At 43.1% G+C, this 21,959-nt stretch overlaps 1 protein-coding gene and 1 long non-coding RNA gene across 4 annotated transcripts; one reads left to right on the plus strand and one right to left on the minus strand.

The window, feature by feature from the left end:
- The first annotated feature begins 2,805 nt into the window (after positions 1-2,805).
- Positions 2,806-21,108, plus strand: LOC139553361 (melanoma inhibitory activity protein 2-like). Of its 3 annotated transcripts, none has more exons than XM_071365613.1 (23): positions 2,806-3,131; positions 5,334-5,465; positions 5,577-5,687; positions 5,851-5,922; positions 6,020-6,130; positions 6,280-6,351; positions 6,497-6,601; positions 8,429-8,551; positions 10,919-11,030; positions 11,224-11,270; positions 11,363-11,453; positions 11,763-11,901; positions 12,345-12,446; positions 12,711-12,771; positions 12,886-12,921; positions 14,110-14,177; positions 14,281-14,363; positions 14,537-14,674; positions 15,257-15,388; positions 17,057-17,200; positions 19,321-19,370; positions 19,881-20,052; positions 20,288-21,108. In XM_071365613.1, exons 1-23 carry the CDS (start codon positions 3,030-3,032, stop codon positions 20,461-20,463), a joined length of 2,379 nt encoding a protein of 792 aa, XP_071221714.1. In that variant the 5' UTR covers positions 2,806-3,029; the 3' UTR covers positions 20,464-21,108. The 3 variants fall into 3 exon arrangements, with proteins under 3 accessions (XP_071221714.1, XP_071221715.1, XP_071221716.1); XM_071365614.1 differs by having other exon boundaries at positions 2,808-3,131; positions 15,260-15,388; XM_071365615.1 differs by having other exon boundaries at positions 2,809-3,048.
- Positions 11,325-19,353, minus strand: LOC139553364 (uncharacterized). Its single transcript, XR_011670638.1, has 2 exons — positions 19,294-19,353; positions 11,325-11,491 (listed from the first exon to the last, which is right to left on the minus strand). It is a non-coding gene; the product is annotated as an uncharacterized lncRNA (long non-coding RNA).
- Positions 21,109-21,959: the final 851 nt, after the last annotated feature.

Below are 21,959 nucleotides of genomic sequence, written 5' to 3' on the forward strand. Positions count from 1 at the left end.
TTAGGACCTGCGCCGCTTCCTGCGTGAGGCAGGGTCGTACTCTGCGAATGTTGTAGAGCATGAACCTACAGGAACGGGTCACCGCCTTGATGTTAGTTGAGAACGACAGGGTGTTGTCCAGGATCACGCCAAGGTTCTTAGCACTCTGGGAGGAGGACACAATGGAGTTGTCAACCGTGATGGCGAGATCATGGAACGGGCAGTCCTTCCCCGGGAGGAAGAGCAGCTCCGTCTTGCCGAGGTTCAGCTTGAGGTGGTGATCCGTCATCCACACTGATATGTCTGCCAGACATGCAGAGATGCGATTCACCACCTGGTTATCAGAGGGGGGAAAGGAGAAGATTAATTGTGTGTCGTCTGCATAGCAATGATAGGAGAGACCATGTGAGGATATGACAGAGCCAAGTGACTTGGTGTATAGCGAGAATAGGAGAGGGCCTAGAACAGAGCCCTGGGGGACACCAGTGGTGAGAGCACGTGGTGCGGAGACAGATTCTCGCCACGCCACCTGGTAGGAGCGACCTGTCAGGTAGGACGCAATCCAAGCGTGGGCCGCGCCGGAGATGCCCAGCTCGGAGAGGGTGGAGAGGAGGATCTGATGGTTCACAGTATCAAAGGCAGCCGATAGGTCTAGAAGGATGAGAGCAGAGGAGAGAGAGTTAGCTTTAGCAGTGCGGAGCGCCTCCGTGACACAGAGAAGAGCAGTCTCAGTTGAATGACTAGTCTTGAAACCTGACTGATTTGGATCAAGAAGGTCATTCTGAGAGAGATAGCAGGAGAGCTGGCCAAGGACGGCACGTTCAAGAGTTTTGGAGAGAAAAGAAAGAAGGGATACTGGTCTGTAGTTGTTGACATCGGAGGGATCGAGTGTAGGTTTTTTCAGAAGGGGTGCAACTCTCGCTCTCTTGAAGACGGAAGGGACGTAGCCAGCGGTCAAGGATGAGTTGATGAGCGAGGTGAGGTAAGGGAGAAGGTCTCCGGAAATGGTCTGGAGAAGAGAGGAGGGGATAGGGTCAAGCGGGCAGGTTGTTGTCATCTATTGAGATGTAATGAGATCTAATTTAAAAGGATTGGACTGCACAATGCATGTGTCAATATGAATGCCCCCTCTTCATCATCATTATAATAGAATAGCTTAATTCTTCCAAGAGGGAACTTTGGTTGTGGCATTTGAATTAGACATAACAGCCCAATACACTATTAATTGACCCAATAGCTAAAGAAGCTGGTCCTTTAAAACCTCTGGTATGTTTCTCTGGTATGCAATATATCATCTATCACAGTCATCATCCAACACTTTGAGGAGTTGGCTTTGGTGACTAGGCTATTCACTGCACTGTGGTAGTGCAATAACATGAGCATTTTAAATAGAGAATAGAGAAGGAGGTTCAGGATGTTGACCAGGTGAGTGACAGGTAGTGTTTTGGACATGCACTGAGAAGTTGAAAGGTTAACACCCAACCAACAACAACTTCTGGGCCTACTCTGAAAGGGCAGGGCAGGTGACAGCAGAGGGACTTTGGTGACAGTTGGTCTCAGCTGGAGGGAAAGGTCACTTATTCCATGTTTATAGATTATTTGAGAATAGGTATAGAGGTTGAATATGTGTTGTTTTCAAAACATTTTTGAAGAGTACTACAATTTGCATTTGTTTCATCCAGGTTTCATCAGTTTGAGTGTCAGCAAGGTTTGTCTATTATATTGACAAGATTGTAAAGTGACCCGCTCTAACAATGGAAAAACATGTCCTCAAAGATGGAAGGAGGCGGGATCAGGTGGGACCATTTAGCCAATGATAAGGTAGATATGCATGTGAACAAAAGTCTATAGAGATAGAGGACTCATCTTTTATCTGTGCCACTATAGCATCTGTGACAGCACGGGCAGCGCCATTGAGGCTATCTCCATTTTAAAGTATTCAATGTTCTTCTTCTTCATTGGCTAATTGCTCCGAATTCAGTTGACTACTTTAAAATGGTGGAACCCTCAATGGGAGCGTTGGGCCAGTAACCGAAAAGTTGCTAGATCGAATCCCCGAGCTGACAAGGTAAAAATCTGACGTTCTGCCCCTGAGCAACGCAGTTAACCCACAGTACCCCGGGTGATGATGTGGATGTCTATCAAGGCAGCCCCGGCACCTCCAGGATTCAGAGGGTTGGGTTAAATGCAGAATTGTATAACTGACGAGGTATCCCCCTTTACCCACGCTAAAAGGGGTTATGTCCATGCTAAAACTGATTATATCCATCATAAGCACCTACAATAACATCTGCAAAATGTGTATGACCAATAACATATCTCTATGATAACACCAACAACTCCGCTATAGTTTTTCCCCCCAAAGATGCTGAAATGCCACGTGCCTTCACTTATAACAGTGCATTTGTAACAAACTAACCATTACGAAACTTATATTCGATCAAATAAGACTCACATAGCAAATTAGCAATTAGATTGTGTTGTTCACCAAATTAGACACTCTCATTGACCTCCATACAAAAATTCCTCACTTCGTGGACCGATTTTGGGGTATTTGGAATCCCTTGGAAGTCCCTAAACTAAATATTAACCCCAACCTTAACCTCTACTCTAACCTAACTCTAACTTTAACCATTTTAAATGGCAACGTCATGGGGTAGGGGCGTCCCAAAGATGCAAGATAGCATGGATAGTTCTACAATTGGTGACGTTGAGAATATACCAACTCAACATTAAGGCAGGAAGTGGGGGCGTTGTAACATTTACCAATACTCCTTTTGAGTGAAAAGTCAAATAAAACACATTATTGTGTAGGATTAGAATTATACAAATCAACCAATATTCGTTTTAGGACAATATAAACGAAAGTGAGTCGTTTTAGCGAGTTCTGGGTGCATAAAATAGCATCAACCTGCGCACGTTTGAGCGTCATACGTGTCCTAACTCTCTAGTTTCATGTTGCCAACGATACTTCAGGATGACAGCTGGGTATTCGTTTTTTCAATGTTAATATAATCATGGAAATAATATTTCAATGAAATATTCGACAAATGGAAGATCAAACAAGTGGTGAGGCAGTTGCTACCCAATTGGCTGATTTTAAAATGACAGCAAGGACCTATTACACTCTAGCCGTGGAGAAAGTGAGAGATGTGAGTGTCAAATCAGGTTACCATGCTAGATAGCTAACTTGGACTAGTCAATGCTAAAAACATCAAATGGTGTAGCTAGCTAACGTTACCCAACTTTGTAATTTCTGTGAATTCAATGATTCATTGTGTAGGACTGTCAAATATGGCTTATCTACATTGTTTAGTTAACTAGCTAGCTAGTGTCTTGTCTTGTTGTCCACGAGAACACTGTTTCCTGGTAAGATAACGTAAACTAATGACATGTTAGTTAATTTAGCCAGCTAACTAACGTTAGCTATCTGTTGTATCCTAATGTAAGTGTGTTCACACTTGACTTTGTCCCTTTCAGTCAATTTTTGCGAACTCAGTGCGGTTCGCTTAATTATTTATTTTCTGCAGTGTGAACACGCCAAAGGAACTCAGACCCCTCAGAAGAGCCCCCGAAGCGAACCGATACCCTCTCGAGAGGTGGTCTGATTTCAGTTCGCTTGAATTCAGAGGTACGGTTCCCTTTTTAGGGTAATGTGAACACAAAACTTCCCAGGTTCGCTTGTAATTATTCCTGCACCACACACTAGACTACTGCAACACCTGGCCCCCTACCATAAACCCTCACATTGGTGCAACAAAAGAGATAAGATGATGTGCAGATTCGCGGGGGAAAAGTGTGCTGTTTTTAGATATTGATTAACGATTGTCAAGGATGCGCGGAAATTCAAAAATAGTGTGTGTGGTGCGGGAATACTGACAAGCGAACCTGGGAAGCTTTCTGTTCACATTCCCATAAAAAAAGTGAACCGGACTGCAGAATTCATGCAAACCGATCTAAAAACAAAAAAATAAGCCAACCGCACTGAGTTCACAAAAATTGACTGAAATGGACCAAGTGTTAAAACACCCTAAGTAGCTAGATAGCTGCCTAGTTAGTTTGAAGTTTTTATGTCACATACACAAGTACAGTGAAATACAGTTATTGCAAACTCAAAACCCAACAATTCAATAACAATGTAATACAAAAAATATATATACAAATAAACACCCAAGAAATATGACCAACACAATAAGTAAGTAAGCATTCTATATACAGGGTCATTTACAATACCGTATTTACAATGTGCAGAGCTACTGGAGTGATGGTAGATATGTATATGGGTAAGGTGTCTAGGCATCAGGATATAAGATAGAGTAGTAGCTATTTATCAGTCTTATTGCTTGGGGATAGAACCTGTTCAAGAGGCTGTTGGTGCCAGACTTGATGCACCGGTATCACTTGCTGTGCAGAAGCAGAGTGAATAGTCTATGGCTTGGGAGGTTGGAGTCCTCAACGATTTTCCGGGCCTTCCTACCACCATGCCTGATATAAATGTCCTGGATGGCAGGGAGCTCTGCCCCAGTGAAGTACTGGGCTGTCCGCACCACCCTCTGTGTGCCATGCGATCGAGGGCGGTGCTATTGCCATACCAGGCAGTGATGCAGCCAGTCAAAATGCTCTCAATGGTACAGCTGTAGAACTTTGAGGGCCTATGCTATCGCAGCTTCTTCATGACTGTGCGTGTGTGTTTGGACCAAATTAAGTATTTTGTGATTTGTACACCAAGGAACTTGAAGCTCTCGAACTGCTCCACTGTGTCGATGTGGATGGGGGCATGCTCACTCCTCCTGTTTCCTGTAGTCCACGATCGTCTCCTTGGTCTTACTGACGTTGAGGGATAGGTTGTTGTTCTGGTGCCACACTGCCAGGTCACTGATCGCCTCCCTGTAGGGTGACTCATCGTTGCCGGTGATCCGGCCTACCACCGTTGTGTTGTCAGCAAACTTGATGATTGTGTTGGAGCGAGTACAGGAGTGGACTAAGCACACAACCCTGTGTTGAGGGTCAGCGTGGCGGAGGTAATGTTGCCTACCCTCACCACCTGGGGTTGGCCTGTCAGGAAGTCCAGGATCCAGTTGCAGAGGGAAGTGTTCAGACCCAGAGTCTTAAGCTTGGTGACGAGATTGGAGTAGACAATGGGGTTAAATGCGAGCTTGTTGTGGCTCCTTGTTGCAATGACAATCACTTTACTTTTCAATCACTCACAACAACTAGCTGTGTGTCTGTGTTTAGATTAAGTTGGACGTTTGCATTTTGACTGTTACGTACTTGCAATCCAGGGCCTGAAACCTGAATAAAAATACTATAGCAAGTCTTTTGATTGTAAACAATTTATCTGATTTTCTACCCAGGTTGTGTCATCCCTTCCTGATGACATAAGGCCAGGTCCTGACCTGTATGGACTACCATGGGAAGCTGTCATCGTCACTGCGTTGCTGGGGTTGGGCACCCTCCTATTGTTCACCTGTAGGTTCTACCAATGTGTAAGTTGACTGTCTGATATTTATACCAGCATGCAAGTATAGAGATGAACAACAGCATTCTTTCTTTTGATCGGGGCGTGACCAAGCTCACACAATTGTTCTTGTTTCCAGATAAAGAGCAGACTATATTCTGGCAAAGAGAGGCGGATGGGCCTGAAGGTGGCTCAACTATTAGATGAAAAGTGCAAAGTACTTAAGACTTTGAGTGAGGTTCAACAAAAAGTGAGTCCTATGTCAAAGAATGCAGTGTGTGTGTGTTTCTGACTCACTGGATTCGCACACTATTCAATGCAATGCCCTCGGAAATTACATGTTTTGTATAGACCTGTGTGTTATGAATGCCTTTGCTACTGTTTGTTTATGTTTATTTATGTACATTTTTTAGTATGAAAAACTGGAATCTGCCCTGCGGAATAGTGGCGTTTTGGCTAAAGCCGCAGAGAGGGAGAATCTGGAGGTAAGACACAGAAATTACACAGTATAATTGTTCTCAATACTGAATAAACATTCTCATATTTCAAGTCCGAGTAAACCAATAATGGTCTCCTACTCAGGTGATGTTCCAGAGACTGAAACAGTCAAATACACAGCTTGGAGATGATATAGAAAAGTTAAAGGAGGACCTACATATCCAGAGAGCGAGGAGGTTGCAGCAGGAGAAGACGGTGAGTTTGACTTCGGACTGGACATTTTTCACCTTTTCCTGTGTTTTGATGTTCATGCGTTGACATCTTTTATTTTTTCAGTTTCACTCTGCTCTCATATTTCACAGTTCTTTTATTTTTGAGATGTGGTGATTTGTGTGATTTTACAGATTGCAGATATGCAGGAAACCTTGAAAACTGTAGAAGAAGAAACCAGGGACCTCAAGTCCCAGACAGAGCAGGTAAAGTATGACACTGACACATGTCCGCATTACAGTGTTATATATCATGAACAACACGTTAATTGTAATTCCTTCCTGTTCGGCATGTTAATAATATCCACACACTTAGAGCCAGGATAGATTTAACACATTTTGCTCTTTTCAGGCACAGACAACCCTGAAAATATATGACATGAACAGTGAGAGGAATCAGAATAATCTGGAGGCAGCAAAAGAAGAGAAGGCCTTGCTCCAGGAGAACAATGCACAGGTATGTAACCTGACATATAAGATGTCAATTTACAGCTACAGCGAGGGGGGGAAAAGTATGTGATCCCCTGCTGATTTTGTACGTTTGCCCACTGACAAAGAAATGATCAGTCTATAATTGTAATGGTAGGTTTATTTGAACAGTGAGAGACAGAATAACAACAAAAAAATCCAGAAAAACGCATGTCAAAAATGTTATAAATTGATTTACATTTTAATGAGGGAAATAAGTATTTGACCCCCTCTCAATCAGAAAGATTTCTGGCTCCCAGGTGTCTTTTATACAGGTAACGAGCTGAGATTAGGAGCACACTCTTAAAGGGAGTGCTCCTAATCTCAGTTTGTTACCTATATAAAAGACACTTGTCCACAGAAGCAATCAATCAGATTCCAAACTCTCCACCATGGCCAAGACCAAAGACCTCTCCAAGGATGTCAGGGACAAGATCGTAGACCTACACGAGGCTGGAATGGGCTACAAGACCATCGCCAAGCAGCTTGGTGAGAAGGTGACAACAGTTGGTGCGATTATTCGCAAATGTAAGAAACACAAAAGAACTGTCAATCTTCTCGGCCTGGGGCTCCATGCAAGATCTCACCTTGTGGAGTTGCAATGATCATGAGAACGGTGAGGAATCAGCCCAGAACTACACGGGAGGATCTTGTCAATGATCTCAAGGCAGCTGGGACCATAGTCACCAAGAAAACAATTGGTAACACACTACGTCGTGGAGGACTGAAATCCTGCAGCGCCTGCAAGGTCCCCCTGCTCAAGAAAGCACATATACATGCCCGTCTGAAGTTTGCCAATGAACATCTGAATGGTTCAGAGGACAACTGGGTGACAGTGTTGTGGTCAGATGAGACCAAAATGGAGTTCTTTGGCATCAACTCAACTCGCCGTGTTTGGAGGAGGAGGAATGCTGCCTATGACCCCAAGAATACCATCCCCACCGGCAAACATGGAGGTCGAAACATTATGCTTTGGGAGTGTTTTTCTGCTAAGGGGACAGGACAACTTCACCGCATCAAAGGGACGATGGACAGGGCCATGTACCGTCAAATCTTGGGTGAGAACCTCCTTCCCTCAGCCAGGGCATTAAAAATGGGTCGTGGATGGGTATTCCAGCATGACAATGACCCAAAACACACGGCCAAGGCAACAAAGGAGTGGCTCAAGAAGAAGCACATTAAGGTCCTGGAGTGGCCTAGCCAGTCTCCAGACCTTTATCCCATAGAAAATCTGTGGAGGGAGCTGAAGGTTCGAGTTGCCAAACGTCAGCCTCAACCTTAATGACTTGGAGAAGATCTGCAAAGAGGAGTGGGACAAAATCCCTCCTGAGATGTGTGCAAACCTGGTGGCCAACTACAAGAAACGTCTGACCTCTGATTGCCAACAAAGGTTTTGCCACCAAGTACTAAGTCATGTTTTGCAGAGGGGTCAAACACTTATTTCCCTCATTAAAATGCAAATCAATTTATAACATTTTTGACATGCGTTTTTCTGGATTTTTTTGTTATTCTGTCTCTCACTGTTCAAATAAACCTACCATTAAAATTATAGACTGATCATTTCTTTGTCAGTGGGCAAACGTACAAAATCAGCAGGGGATCAAATACTTTTTTCCCTCACTGTATACAGTACCCACGAATCAGAGCCACTGATATCTGAATGTATGGCTCTGTCACTTATAGTGTTTTATACTCCAGTTCCATATCAGGCTTGGTTGCCGTTTATACAAAGAACCTGCATGGGTTGTGCTGAAGAGAAAGCAGAAATTGTCCTATATTCTGGTGTGGTCCTCACCCTCTCCCCCTCTCCCCACAGCTGGTCCAGGAAGCAGAGGACTGGGGGGAGCGGATGAGTGAACTGGAGGAGGAGATGAGGATGTGTGAGAGCTCCTACACTGGAATGGTGCAGGATGCTGCCACCAAAGACGAGAGCATCAAGGTTTGCATTCATATTACTGCACTGGCAAAAACCACATGCAGCTAAATGTGTGCCTATAACAAACATTTGCATATTCTTCTTGTACTGGGAAAAACCAATCACCACACACTTTGAAGATTACTGAGGGTGTCAACTAGGACTGTTGCGGTGACCGTATTACTGCCACACCGGCAGTCATGAAGGCAGTCAAATTCCTGATGACTGTTTAGTCACGGTAATTAAGCTTCTCCAAGGGCTGCTGCTGGTCATTAGTAGCCTACCAAACTTGCTAACTGCCTGGTACTCAGTTCTGTTGTCCCTCTAATATCAATGTAAACACTTCATAGGAGCTCATGTTGCGCAACATTTCTATAGGCTATGCAATTGCAGGAATAAAACCGAGTGATGGCCGCTAATAAAAAGAGGATCCTATCAGTTTTCTATAGGCTAGGAATACTATATTTATTTCTAAACTTTCCTAATGTTAAGCACATTGCTTATATTTACAACAGGAGTATAGCCTACCTGGCTGGCATGAAAATAAACCACGGGGAAAAGCATCCTCTGTTTGCAGGTGCATGATAATGGTCCATTCGAAATCAAGACAAATGTCACACATATATTATTTAGTATATGTAAAGACAAGATTAAATCAAAGAATAGTCTGATGGGTGACAATATTAGCCTATCATTTGTGAATTATATATCATTTGTGAATGATGCCCATCATAAGAAAATATGCCTTTTTTTTGCGACGTGTTCGAATCATAGTCGCACACCTCATGTAGCCTAGCCCATAGGTCTATATGTTTTAATATGGTTTGTATCACAACTAAAGTGGCCAAATAACTTCTTAAAATTAAGCACATTGATCAGCTTTACAAGCGGTGTAGACCCTAACTGGCATATACAGTGGGGGGAACAAGTATTTGATACACTGCCGATTTTGCAGGTTTTCCTACTTACAAAGCATGTAGACGTCTGTCATTTTGATCATAGGTACACTTCAACTGTGAGAGACGGAATCTAAAACAAAAATCCAGAAAATCACATTGTATGATTTTGAAGTAATTAATTAGCATTTTATTGCATAGGTCTCGACCGGCCGCGACCGGGAGGTCCGTGGGGCGACGCACAATTGGCCTAGCGTCGTCCGGGTTAGGGAGGGTTTGGCCAGGAAGGGATATCTTTGTCTCATCGTGCTCCAGCGACTCCTGTGGCGGGCCGGGCGCAGTGCGCGCTAACCGAGGGGGCCAGGTGCACGGTGTTTCCTCCGACACATTGGTGCGGCTGGCTTCCGGGTTGGAGGTGGGTTGTGCTTCGGAGGACGCATGGCTTTCGACCTTCGTCTCTCCCGAGCCCGTACGGGATTTGTAGCGATGAGACAAGATAGTAATTACTAGCGATTGGATACCACGAAAATTGGGGAGAAAAGGGGGTAAAATTTATTTAAAAAAAAGATATATATATATAATAACTCTAAATGAAGCATATAGGAGTACCTATTTCTTTGTTAACCGCGCAACACAGAATAGCCACGTGTGCACTCACTCAAATCGTTTTGGAGGAAATATTTATATTTGTTCAGCTTTGTTCATTTGTAGTCTTCGTACTATAATATAAAATAATGCCAGGGAATTCTAAGCAAATCTTGTCTGCTAAATTAACTAGTGTAGCCCACAGCCATTTGGCACAGCCACATCAGGACCTAACATAAGGACATCTGAGTATTCTGTTCTTCTGAAATACACTACATTTTCTTCATATCATGCATCTTTAGACCTGTCTAAAATAATGGATTTATTGTGAAGGTGTAGGCTATATTACATGGATTTATTAGACTTTTTAAAATGGCTTATAGGCGGCAGGTAGCCTAGTGGTTAGAGCGTTGGACTATAACCGAAAGGTTGCTAGATCGAATCCCCGAGCTGACAAGGTAAAAATCTGTCGTTCTGCCCCTGAGCAAGGCAGTTAACCCACTGTTCCTAGGCCGTCATTGTAAATAAGAATTTGTTCTCAACTGACTTGCCTAGTTAAATAAAGGTTTAATAAATTTAAAAAATGTGTGGAAGCCAGGAGATGCTTAATGTTCTTATATTAACGGTCAATTACCGTGAGACCGACAGTTTATTTGCTTGCCAATCACCGGCTGATGACATTTTGTGACCGCCACAGCCCTAGTGTCAACTAACAATTAGTTAGTTGACACCCTAAGTGGCTATGGTCATAATGGTAATCCTCTATTGCGTGTTAATTATTGTAAATGGTATATACTGTGTTTTGTTGTATGTATCACTCAACAAAATACGTTTCCTTGGGGGAAAAACTATAGTTATTTAAATGGTAAAGCCTTCTCACGCTCTCTCTCGCTCTCACTCTCTCCATTAGTCCCTGACAGACTGCCTGTTGAAGATAAAGGACTGGGACTCAGTGCTGGAGGACGGAGCCAACGGAGAGGAGAGAAATGGGACACGAGGGGCGGAAAATGGAGAGGGGCCAGGTGAGGTTACGGTAGATAAGACTATAACCGCCAGTAGGTATGATCAACTGGCTTTCGCTCACCATCTCTTCGTATTATTATGCAAGATCATCGATTGGATTTTTTAAAAAAAACAAAAAACATTTGTGTCAGGATATTGAGGAAGTGGGATATCTGTCTTCCCAGATTTAACTTTTGTTTTTTTTATACACAGATAACCATCAACGACAAAGAATACAGAAACTAATTCATGCAGCCAAGGTATGTCTTCACTTAAATAAAATTCAGTTTTACAAACAAAACTCTTGTCAGCAATAGATGGGAAATGAGACTTGTTTATTTTTTATTTTTAGATGAATGCAGACTTGAAGTCAGTGGATGAAGACAAGGACAGGGTGTTTGCCAAGCTAGCAGATGAAGTCAAGGCCATGGAGGATCTCCAAGGTAAGCAGAGTATTATGCTGTTCAGTAGTAACTTTTCACTGCGGAGAACAAAACAAGAATATAACAAAGTAAATTTTATAATGTACATAAAATGTCTGTAGGTTATATTGAAATGAGCTTCAGTTGCTGTTTTCATGATACAACAGACCCAAAGGGTTGGTTTCCCAGATGCATATTAAGCCGTGTCCTCCTGGACTAAAAAGGACATGCGTCAGTGTCCGGGAAACCAGCCTAAACTGCTGTAAACCTCTGACATTTAATGAAAAACCATGTCTAGTTTTTAACACCAGGTTGAAACTTGGGTTGCAGAGGGGATTAAGAAACTTAAGAATGAGAAGGACTCTCTGCAGACCGAGAGTGAGAAGTACACGGGCCAGGTGCAGAAACTACAACAGAAACTGCAGATCATGACAGAGATGTACCAGGAGAATGAGCTCAAACTACACAGGTACTATACAGGAGCCACTCTAAGGCTGACCCAAATGCACAGCTTCATCCATGAACTTTGTCATTTTATACAGGCTGATCATAACAAACAAAAAACATTTATGAAGGATTTATAAGCATTTATAATGGCTGATTTATGAAAGTTTGGTTACACTTCATAATAACTATATTCAATAAGTGGGACTATTGAACTGCTGCATGCCTGGTAATATAATAATATATGTAATTTAGCAGACACTTTTGCAAAGCAACTTAGTCATGTGTGCATACCTTTTTTATGTAAGGGTGTCCCCAATGGGAATCGAACCCACTATCTGTGGCATTGCAAGCGCCATGCTCTACCAACTGAGATGCACTGGACCACACATGGCCTGGTAATGTTTGTCTGATCATGGCTGTTCCACTCTGTGGTATGCATATAATGGGTGTTCTCCCTGGTGTCAGGATGCTGACGGTGGAGGAGAGGGAGCGTCTGCAGAAGGAGGAGAAGCTGACCAAGGCTGACAGGAGTATCAGCCTGGCCGTGGAGGAGCTCAGCAGCTACAGGTCGGCTACTGGACATACACACACACAAACAAACCATCCCTGACTCCAGATATCACCTGTCTCCAAACCTACCCTGCAAATCTCTTGTTTACGGTGTTTTCATACAGGCCTGAAATTTAAAGGTATACTTTCAGTACACTTGCTGTCAATCGAATACATCCAATTAATTTTGTGGAACATAGAGTTGCACATGTCCAAAATTTTCGCAGGGCGGTTTGTATTGCGAGTGCTTGCATCAAGGTGCTGTTTTGTTTCCACACAAAGGCAAAGAGCACAAGACCTGGAGGATGAGCTGGAGAAGACCAACCAGGCCTACAAGATCCAGGTGGGAGATCTGACAGTCTGTCATAAGAGACGAGAAGAGGGGGGAAAACATAAACCACATGCAATTATCTGATGTATGGCCAATAACAAATGTCATTCTCCCTCCATTTTTCAGATAACCTCCCAGGAAAAGAAGGCACACAATAACTGGGTAAGTACATAGTAGTAACACACTATGGCGCACACCTCAGCTCATAGTCATGTTAAAGAGCAACTGAATGCATTTCTGGTTGAAAACAGCCTATGTGGCATCGATATTAGAAATGTTTATTCCATTGCCAAAATTGACTAAAGTGTAAGTAGGATAATTTTGGTCATAAGGTCAGTATAGTCCTAAACTGAGATTTGTGTAACTGAGGTCATCACAATTTACATAAGGGCTGGGTTTGGATTGCAACCATGCCCACTAACACGAGACGGTAACGGCAAAAATCTGCTCTGATTGCGCTCTATCCAATCGCAGAACCTCCAGGCAGTGAGACAAACTTGCCCAAACACTGCAAGACAGATGCAAACTCTGGTAATAGATTGTTTTTTAAACGGCACCGAAGCGCACACGTCGCCACTCGCCAGTGACTTGATAAGCTGATTTAGCTAACGTGGCCTGCCTGCTCAATGTGCCTGCTAGCTACTACTACATGGAACTTAGCTAGCTAGTGATGTTTTGGCACTGATAAACAGCGTGAAGCTTTTGATTTATTTAAGATAGTTTGACAGCTTGCTGATGATGTTGTAGACATGTTCCCCGAAATCAGTCCTGAGTACAGCCAGCAGCAGCTGACTCAGTACTCATACACTTTGCAGTGCACTGACTAGTTTTTTTAAATGTATTTATTTTTTACTTGAGAAATACTGCACCAAACACCTTAGCTAGATGTAAAATTGTGACCTCCTTAGATCAATTCTGACAATTTTTAGAAAGTGATAGTGGCTATGTTGTTGCCACGGTGTCTCAAGAGGGACAAACAACAGTAACTTGCCAGGGTACAATATATACGAACATAACACACCCACATACATGTCTTTTTTTAACTTGAGAAATACTGCACCCAACACCTTAGTCACACAATTTTACATCTAGCTAAGACCTTAGATCAATTCTGACTATTTTGAGGAAGTGATAGTGGCTATGTTGTTGCCACGGTGTCTCAAGAGAGACAAACAACAGTAACTGCCATGGTACGATCTACAAACATGAGACACCCACATCAAGCCACACCCCCAAGACCCACATACATTTTTATTGATGAGCAGCAGAAAGACACATGTGGAATCGGAGCTTAAATGGGATTTCCTCAGCTTGGCGACTCATCTGTAATCTCTGTTGTCTGCATTGTAGCTAGCAGCACGAGCTGCTGACCGTGACCTGGCTTACATTAAAAGAGAGAATGCACACCTCAGGCAAAAGTAAGTACTAAAGAATACAGTCAGTTTCACCAGACGTGTTGCTACAAAATAGTATTTCCCTGCCGTGTGGAAAGTATTCTCCAGCTGTGGTGTCTCCATGCAGGTTGACTGATACTCAGTTCAAGCTAGATCTGGTGGAGAAAGACCCCTATGCTCTGGACAATATGGGCAGACCTCCGTTCAGAGGTGAGTCTACAATAACCCTCCTATCACCCTAACTATAATCATATACTCCTCTGAATCCCAACTCGCTCCTACTCCCTACATGGAGACGATTGCATAGGTGAAAGCAATATGGGACTAGGTGTTGAATAGGTCATTATTCTGCTATTTGAACTTTCTGTCTCCCTGTCCTGCAGGTGAAAGGTCACCGTATGGCCCCTCCCCCCTGGGTCACCCTGCCGCCGAGAACAGAGCCTTCCTGTCTCCGCCCACCCTGATGGATGGCCAGCCACACCTCTCTCCAAACTTCCCTCCCATGGGACCAGGAGGCAGAGGTGACTTCTCCAGTTCAAACCCCCTCTTCAGTGCAACATGTGGCACTGCACCGCAGCCAAATGTACATGGCTTGAGACGTGTGTCCTAGAAGCATTGCAGAGTATCATGTTCTAATCGTTGGCATGTCATGAGTTTATAATTAGGATTCTATTTACGTTTTCTATTTAGTACCTACTGATGTGCCATGACATGGTGAAAATGCCATTAAGAAAGCAGGATAAATAGATTTAATTAAGTTTTGATTATTATTTAATCTCCTATCAATTGAGTTATTGAGTAAGGCAATGCTGAAGTCTGTTCTTAATCACCTGATACAAATACATGCTGAATCTTAATTTGCTAGAAGGTTGATACATATGTTACAGAGATGCTTATCTTTATAGTCTAAATTGCCTTGGTGGTGAGCATGCACCAGCAAAATAGGGAATGATGTGCAGCTGTATCACCTACAGAGGGAGCATTGTCTTTGCACATGACGTATTGTTCTGGTCTTGTCATCCTTGCTTCATGAACTCATTGACATTATGCTGTCTCTCTCTTTCTTGCTCACCTACCACTCCCACAACTCTCTCTCTCATAAGCAGTATCCCGAGGCCTAGTAGATCCCACCGGTGGGGTGGACTCCGATCGGAGTGGTGGTCCTCACTCTGACAGTGGCTCGATATCTCCCACCTGGGAGAGGGATCGCAGGGGCCCACCTATACCCCCTCCAGGTACAGTGATGACCACCCGCTATCCCCCCCCCCCCCCCCCCCCCTTATGATCTCAGCAGCCCCTCTAATCACTACAGACAGAAGATATTCTAATCTTCTAGTCTACTATATTGTGTGTGGAAAAATACTAATTTGCATTCAGTATCAGCCCTAAAGGGTGTGTGTTCGTTATTTATTTACATCAGTATGTTTTACCATCTTTTGCTATAAACAAATGTCCAGACTTTCTTTTGGGTTGTAGAGAAATATAATTAGTTATAGGGTGAGAGTGAGTTATATTTGTTAATTGACTGTCAGATTATTTCACAGCTAAACAATTCCCCTCAGTTAGTTACTGTTGTGGTCAGCCGGCCCTGTGAGAGGTTTGAGATTCTCTTTATTGGTTCAAATCACTGTTGTCAGTCTGTGAGGTGCAGACCTAGTCGTGAGCAGTGAGTGTATGACTACTCTATATATACAAAAGTATGTGGACACCCCTTCAAATTAGTGGATTCAGCTACTTCAGCCACACACTTTGCTGACAGGTGTATAAAATTGAGCACACAGCCTTAGCCTTACTGAAGAGCTCAATGACTTTCAATGTGGCCACCTTTCCAACAAGTCAGTTTGTCAAATTTCTGCCCTGCTAGAGCTGCCCCGCTCAACTGTAAGTGCTGTTATTGTGAAGTGGAAACGTCTAGGAGCAACAACAGGTCAGCCGCGAAGTGGTAGGACACACAAGCTCACAAAACGGGACCACCAAGTGCTGTAGTGCGTAAAAACTGTCTGTCCTTTGTTGCAACACTCTACCTATTTTCCAAACAGCCTCTGGAAGCAACTTCAGCACAAGAACTATTTGTCGGGCGCCTCATATATATATATATATATATTTTTTTTACAATGCTACCTGCCCGACTGCGTAGTGCCAACTGTAAAGTTTGGTGGAGGAGGAATAATGGTCTGAGGTTTCAGGGCTAGGCCCCTTAGTTCAAGTGAAGGGAAATCTTAACGCTACAATGACATTCTAGACGATTCTGTGCTTCCAACTTTGTGGCAACAGTTTGGGGAAGGCCCTTTCCTGACAATGCGCCTGTGCACAAAGCGAGATCCTTACAGAAATGGTTTGTCCAGATTGGTGTGGAAGAACTTGACAGGCCTGCACAGAGCCCTGACCTCAACCCCATCGAACACCTTTGGGATGAATTGGAACGCCAACTGCGAGCCAGACCTAATCGCCCAACCTCACTAATGTATTGAGGAGCCTGGTTTGTGTCGACTCGAACCAGGATCTCTAGTGGCACAGCTAGCACTGCGATGCAGCGTCTTAGACCACTGCGCCAGTCAGGAGGCCCTGGAACTAGGAACCTTTTAACCATTTACTTCCGTTATCATGGGGGAGCGATTTAGCATGTGGCATCACTGTATTTTGATTAGTCAACGACAATTCCATCATACCCATTCTACTACTGTCACTGTTTTGTTGTGTACTACGTAAATGCATCATGATTTTATGCTTGTTTTTGTTTTTTTGTGACCTGCAAAGAGGCTTCTGCTTTTGGCTCCAGTCCCCTTTGGACAGCACACTGGTTGTTTTGATTTGGACATTTCTGTTCTGATCCCCATCCTCAGTGCAGCTGGTCTGAATAAGGCTGCTGAAACGGTGCTCTCTCTCTCTCACTGCTCATAAAGGGTATATGTATCCAGACCCAGGCCTTCCCTACAGGAGACCCCTGCCCGGAGCCTTTCCCCTCGGGCCTATGGGCCCCCCCCCACCCAGGGGCCCCGGTCCTGCTGAGCCCCACAACTTTGGGCCCCACCCTGGAGATCAATCTGGTGAGAATCCTCCTTTTTGACCTTTTCTCTCTGTATTACAGCGCCGTATAATTAGTTTAAAAAAAGTGATTGATACTGTATCTCTGCACCATAGCCACTCTGTCAAATAAACTTCAAAATGATGTTTAGTGCTTGGAGTATGTAACTGAAGTGATGAAATACATTTCAGGACAGGATCTTTTTAATGCTGACGTGATTCAGACCAAGCTCCTTTGTCAGCAGCACACTGAATTGTAGGAGTGTAGATGATTAGTATACCTCTGAAGAATAATATAATGTTAGCTAGAGAATGAGCAGGATATTTTGCCCAGTGTTGGGTAACTCATTATGTAATCAGATTACTTTTATGAGTAACGGAGTACATTTTTTAAATTGGGTGATATTATAACATACTTCGTCAACTAACGTGGGCGTTACTTTCAGATTCATATCCCTACTGCACGCGTTTCCATGATCCGATCTCGACTTGTTTCCTCATTTGGTTCTTGAGCGAGCCATTGATCGCTTCTTTGATAGTAAAAGCCCGTAAAGGGCTTTCCCATCTAGTGGCAAGTGTGCCCTCTATACAGCTCTAGGGTCAGTGTATGTGCGATCTATAACCAGAACTGGCGGCTCGAGAGATATTTTGAATGAAAAGATGGCCAGATATCTGTACAGATTTTCTTACAGTGCATTTGGAAAGTATTTAGACCCGTTTTTCCAAATTTTACATTACAGCATTATTGTAAAATGTATTAAATAAAACATTTTCCTCAACAATCTACACACAATACCCCATAATGGCAATTTTTTACAAATGTTTGTTAATTTAAAAACAATAACAGAACTGAGACTCAAAATTGAGCTCAGGTGCATCCTGTTTACACTGATCATCCTTGATGTTTCTACAACTTGATTGGAGTCCACCTGGGGTAAATTAAATTGATTGGACATGATTTGGAACGCCACAGACCTGTCTATATAAGGTCCCACAGTTGACAGTGCATGTCAGAGCAAAAACTAAGCCATGAGGTCCAAGGAAGAGCGCTCAAAGACGGTTGTGTCGAGTCACAGATCTGGGGAAGGGTACCAAAAAATGTCTGCAGCATTGAAGGTCCCCAAGAACACAGTGGCCTCCATCATTCTTAAATGGAATAAGTTTGGAACCACCAAGACTCTTCCTAGAACTGGTCGCCCGGCTAAACTGCGCAATCGAGGGAGAAGGGCCTTGCTTAGAGAGGACAACGACCCTACGCACACAGCCAAGACAATGCAGGAGTGGCTTCGGTACAAGTCTCTAAACGTCCTTGAGCCAGAGCCCAGACTTGAACCCGATCAAACATCTCTGGAGAGACCTGAAAATAGCTGTGCAGCGACACTCCCCATCCAACTTGACAGAGCTTGAGAGGATCTGCAGAGAAGGGGAGAAACTCCAAATATAGGTTTGCCAAGCTTGTAGCATCATACCCAAGAAGACTGGAGGCTGTAATTGCTGCCGAAGGTGCCTCAACAAAGTACTGAGTAAAGGGTCTGACAAATACTGAAATATCACATTTCCACAAGTTATTTATTTTTGACAAGCAATTCTAAAAACCTGTTTTTGCTTTGTTATTGTGTGTAGATAAGGGGATAAAAAAAAATCTGTTTTAGAATAAGACTAAGGTACCAATGTGGAAAAAGTCAAGGGGTCTGAATACTTAACGAATGCAGTGTGTGTGTGTGTAAGCAGCCCATATGATAGTCTACAAAAGCTGCGCCACAGATGAAAGGAGAAACTTGTGATCAAACTTGAGTTAGGCTACTTACTATCTTTGGTAGAGCGTGCGCAGCTCGCCTTGCTCCCTCTGACAGTCAAACATTTCATTCATGAAAGTAACTCAAAGTACTGTAACATGTTACTTTCAACACAAAGTAATGCATAATATGTAATGTATTACTTTTTCAAGCAATACATATTAATCAGAACACTGTGCCCAATGTGGAAACTCCCTTGTTTTGACAGAGTTGAGCTGATAGCATTAAAGAGCATGAATGAACCCTCTTTTCATCAAGTTCTTAAGGATTGAATGAAATAAACCCACCAAAGATTGAAGTGGATATAGCTAGGTTCTTACTGTGTTTTTTCTCTTGTGTTCTTGCAGACTTGTCATTTATGGAAAACAGCATGGGTCCTGGTGAAAATGAAAGAGATGTAAGTATTCTAACCCTTATATTAATACATTGGCTCATTCATGTACTGTCTCTCTGTCCATAGGTGCATATTTTGCTGCAAAACCAATTTCCCATTGGGGATAATAAAATGTTCTACTACAGGGATGGTTAACTTTGACGGGGGTGTGGGATTACAAAAAATCTGAGCTTGTCATCATGGCCGCAGTGGCTCACGGGTCTGCGTACCCACATTCAAACCCACACATTCAGTCAGAGCCGGCCCTGGGTGAAAGAAATCCCCCCCCCAGAGAGAAAAACAGCGCTTTGCTGCAATTCTACTTATTTGCCATGGGGTGGAGAGAAAAATTAGCAGTTTCACAGATTTTCTGCAATTCTACACATTCTACCACATTTTGAAATTGCACTTGTATTTGACAGTTCAGACCTTGACTAACTAAAATTAGTAGTATATATTTTTTTACCTGAACATTTTCCTGTAACGGGGTGATCAAATTAAGATCCTACATCTATATTTAAAATGTTTCCTCAGTCCCACATGTCAGCACCTGGAGATCTGAGGATGGGGCCTCCTCCCTTAGGACCTCCTGGTATGGGTCCCCTCCCCCCCATGGACCCTTACTTTGCACGCAGAGCCCCCCCAGGCCCTTTCGGACCCCCAGACTTCTTCCCCCCACGAGGTCCAGCAGGACCCCCCATAGGCAGTAAGTATTATTCTCTGTATCCCTTACATATTAAAGGCTTATGTGCTTTGTACTTATAATGCATTTATAACTGAAGGTTTTTATGTAATCATTTGGTTCTATTAACAAGCTATGGGTGGGAGATGAGGAATATCATTTTATACCACATTCAGTACATCTTGCAGGTTAAATGACTCTGCATGTATACTGTTAGACTGACTAAACGTAAAGCTTTCCCCCTTGTTTTCCCCTGAAGTGCGAGGACCACCTCCCCCGGGAATGTTTGGGCGATTTCCACCTCTGCTGCATATGGGCTATCCTCCCATGAGGCCCCACCCAGACAGTTTTCCCCCTGGACCTCCTCCAAGGCCCTCCCCACCAGACAGCGAACAGCCTCCTGACCAGTCCCCTTCTCCACATGATGTCATCTGAGCCATCTCTCCCCGCCTGCTTCCTGTGTGGCACTTCACTTCCTGTTGTGCTGGTAGTGAGCGACTTAGGGTGTGCTCAAGGACTGTTTCATGAAGTGTAACCTTAAGTCATTTGACTGTCTTTCCCTTTTTTAGAGGCCGACAGTAGAATTGTTTCCCCACAGTCTGTCACACACACAAAAAAATAGATTAGTGACTACAATACCACCATGAATTTTACACAACTGGAACTACTGAGTGATCATCACTGTTGCTATGTGTATTTCTGGTGTTGAATGCAGTGTCTTTTTGAAGAAGTTCCATAGTTGTGTGAATCTGCTGATGGTAAACTGCCTGTGAGACTGCCTTTTTTGGAGTTGTGACTTGGGAAGGCTGTGTTTTCTTCCAATGTCAAAGGCTTTTTAATTTTACTTTGAAATAAGTTCCTAATTGCATACTTGCCATGTGTATATATTAAGATATTGTGAAAAAGGAAGTGTATCACCCTTAATCCATTCACATTTTCTGTCAATTGACCTGAAAGATGTTCATTACCTTTTAGCTGTGATTTCTTGACCGTCCATAGTTTGATCAAGAAATTACAGTAGTGTTAGCCTTGAGGGAATATGAAATATTGTAAAAGTCTAATAAATTATGTTCAAGTGTTTACAGTTCTTACATTTTCATAGATCAAATGATTGGGGATAAGGATATAATCACAATATTATAGAATAAATGAATTTCTGCTCAAGTCATATTTACAACTGGCATGCCATATTGGTCCTCTTCATGTAGAACTAACCCTTACATGACCTAAAAAGGACTGTATCAGCTGTGCCGTTACACATCTAGCTCTGACATGTACAGTTGAAGTTGGAAGTTTACATACACCTTAGCCAAATACATTTAAACTCAGTTTTTCACAATTCCTGACATTTAATCCTAGTAAAAATTAGGCTCACCACTTTATTTTAAGAATGTGAAATGTCAATAATAGTGATTTCTTTCATCACTTTCCCTGTGGGTCAGAAGTTTACATACACTCAATTAGTATTTGGTAGCGTTGCCTTTAAATTGTTGAACTTGGCTCAAACGTTTCGGGTAGCCTTCCACAACCTTCCCACAATAAGTTGGGTGAATTTTGGCCATTCCTCCTGACAGCTGGTGTAACTGAGTCAGGTTTGTAGGCCTCCTTGCTCACACATGCTTTTTCAGTTCTGCCCACAAATTTTCTATAGGATTGAGGTCAGGGCTTTGTGATGGCCACTCCAATACTTTGACTTTGTTGTCCTTAAGGCATTTTGCAAGTATGCTTAGGGTCATTGTCCATTTGGAAGACCCATTTGCGACCAAGCTTTAACTTCCTGACTGATGTCTTGAGATGTTACTTCAATATATCCAAATAATTTTCTTTCCTCCTGATGCCATCTATTTTGTGAAGTGCACCAGTCCCTCCTGCAGCAAAACACCCCCACAACATGATACTGCCACCCCCGTGCTTCACGGTTGGGATGGTGT

The sequence above is a fragment of the Salvelinus alpinus genome, chromosome 25 (genome assembly GCF_045679555.1).
Source record: "Salvelinus alpinus chromosome 25, SLU_Salpinus.1, whole genome shotgun sequence".
NCBI classification, from domain to species: domain Eukaryota; kingdom Metazoa; phylum Chordata; class Actinopteri; order Salmoniformes; family Salmonidae; genus Salvelinus; species Salvelinus alpinus.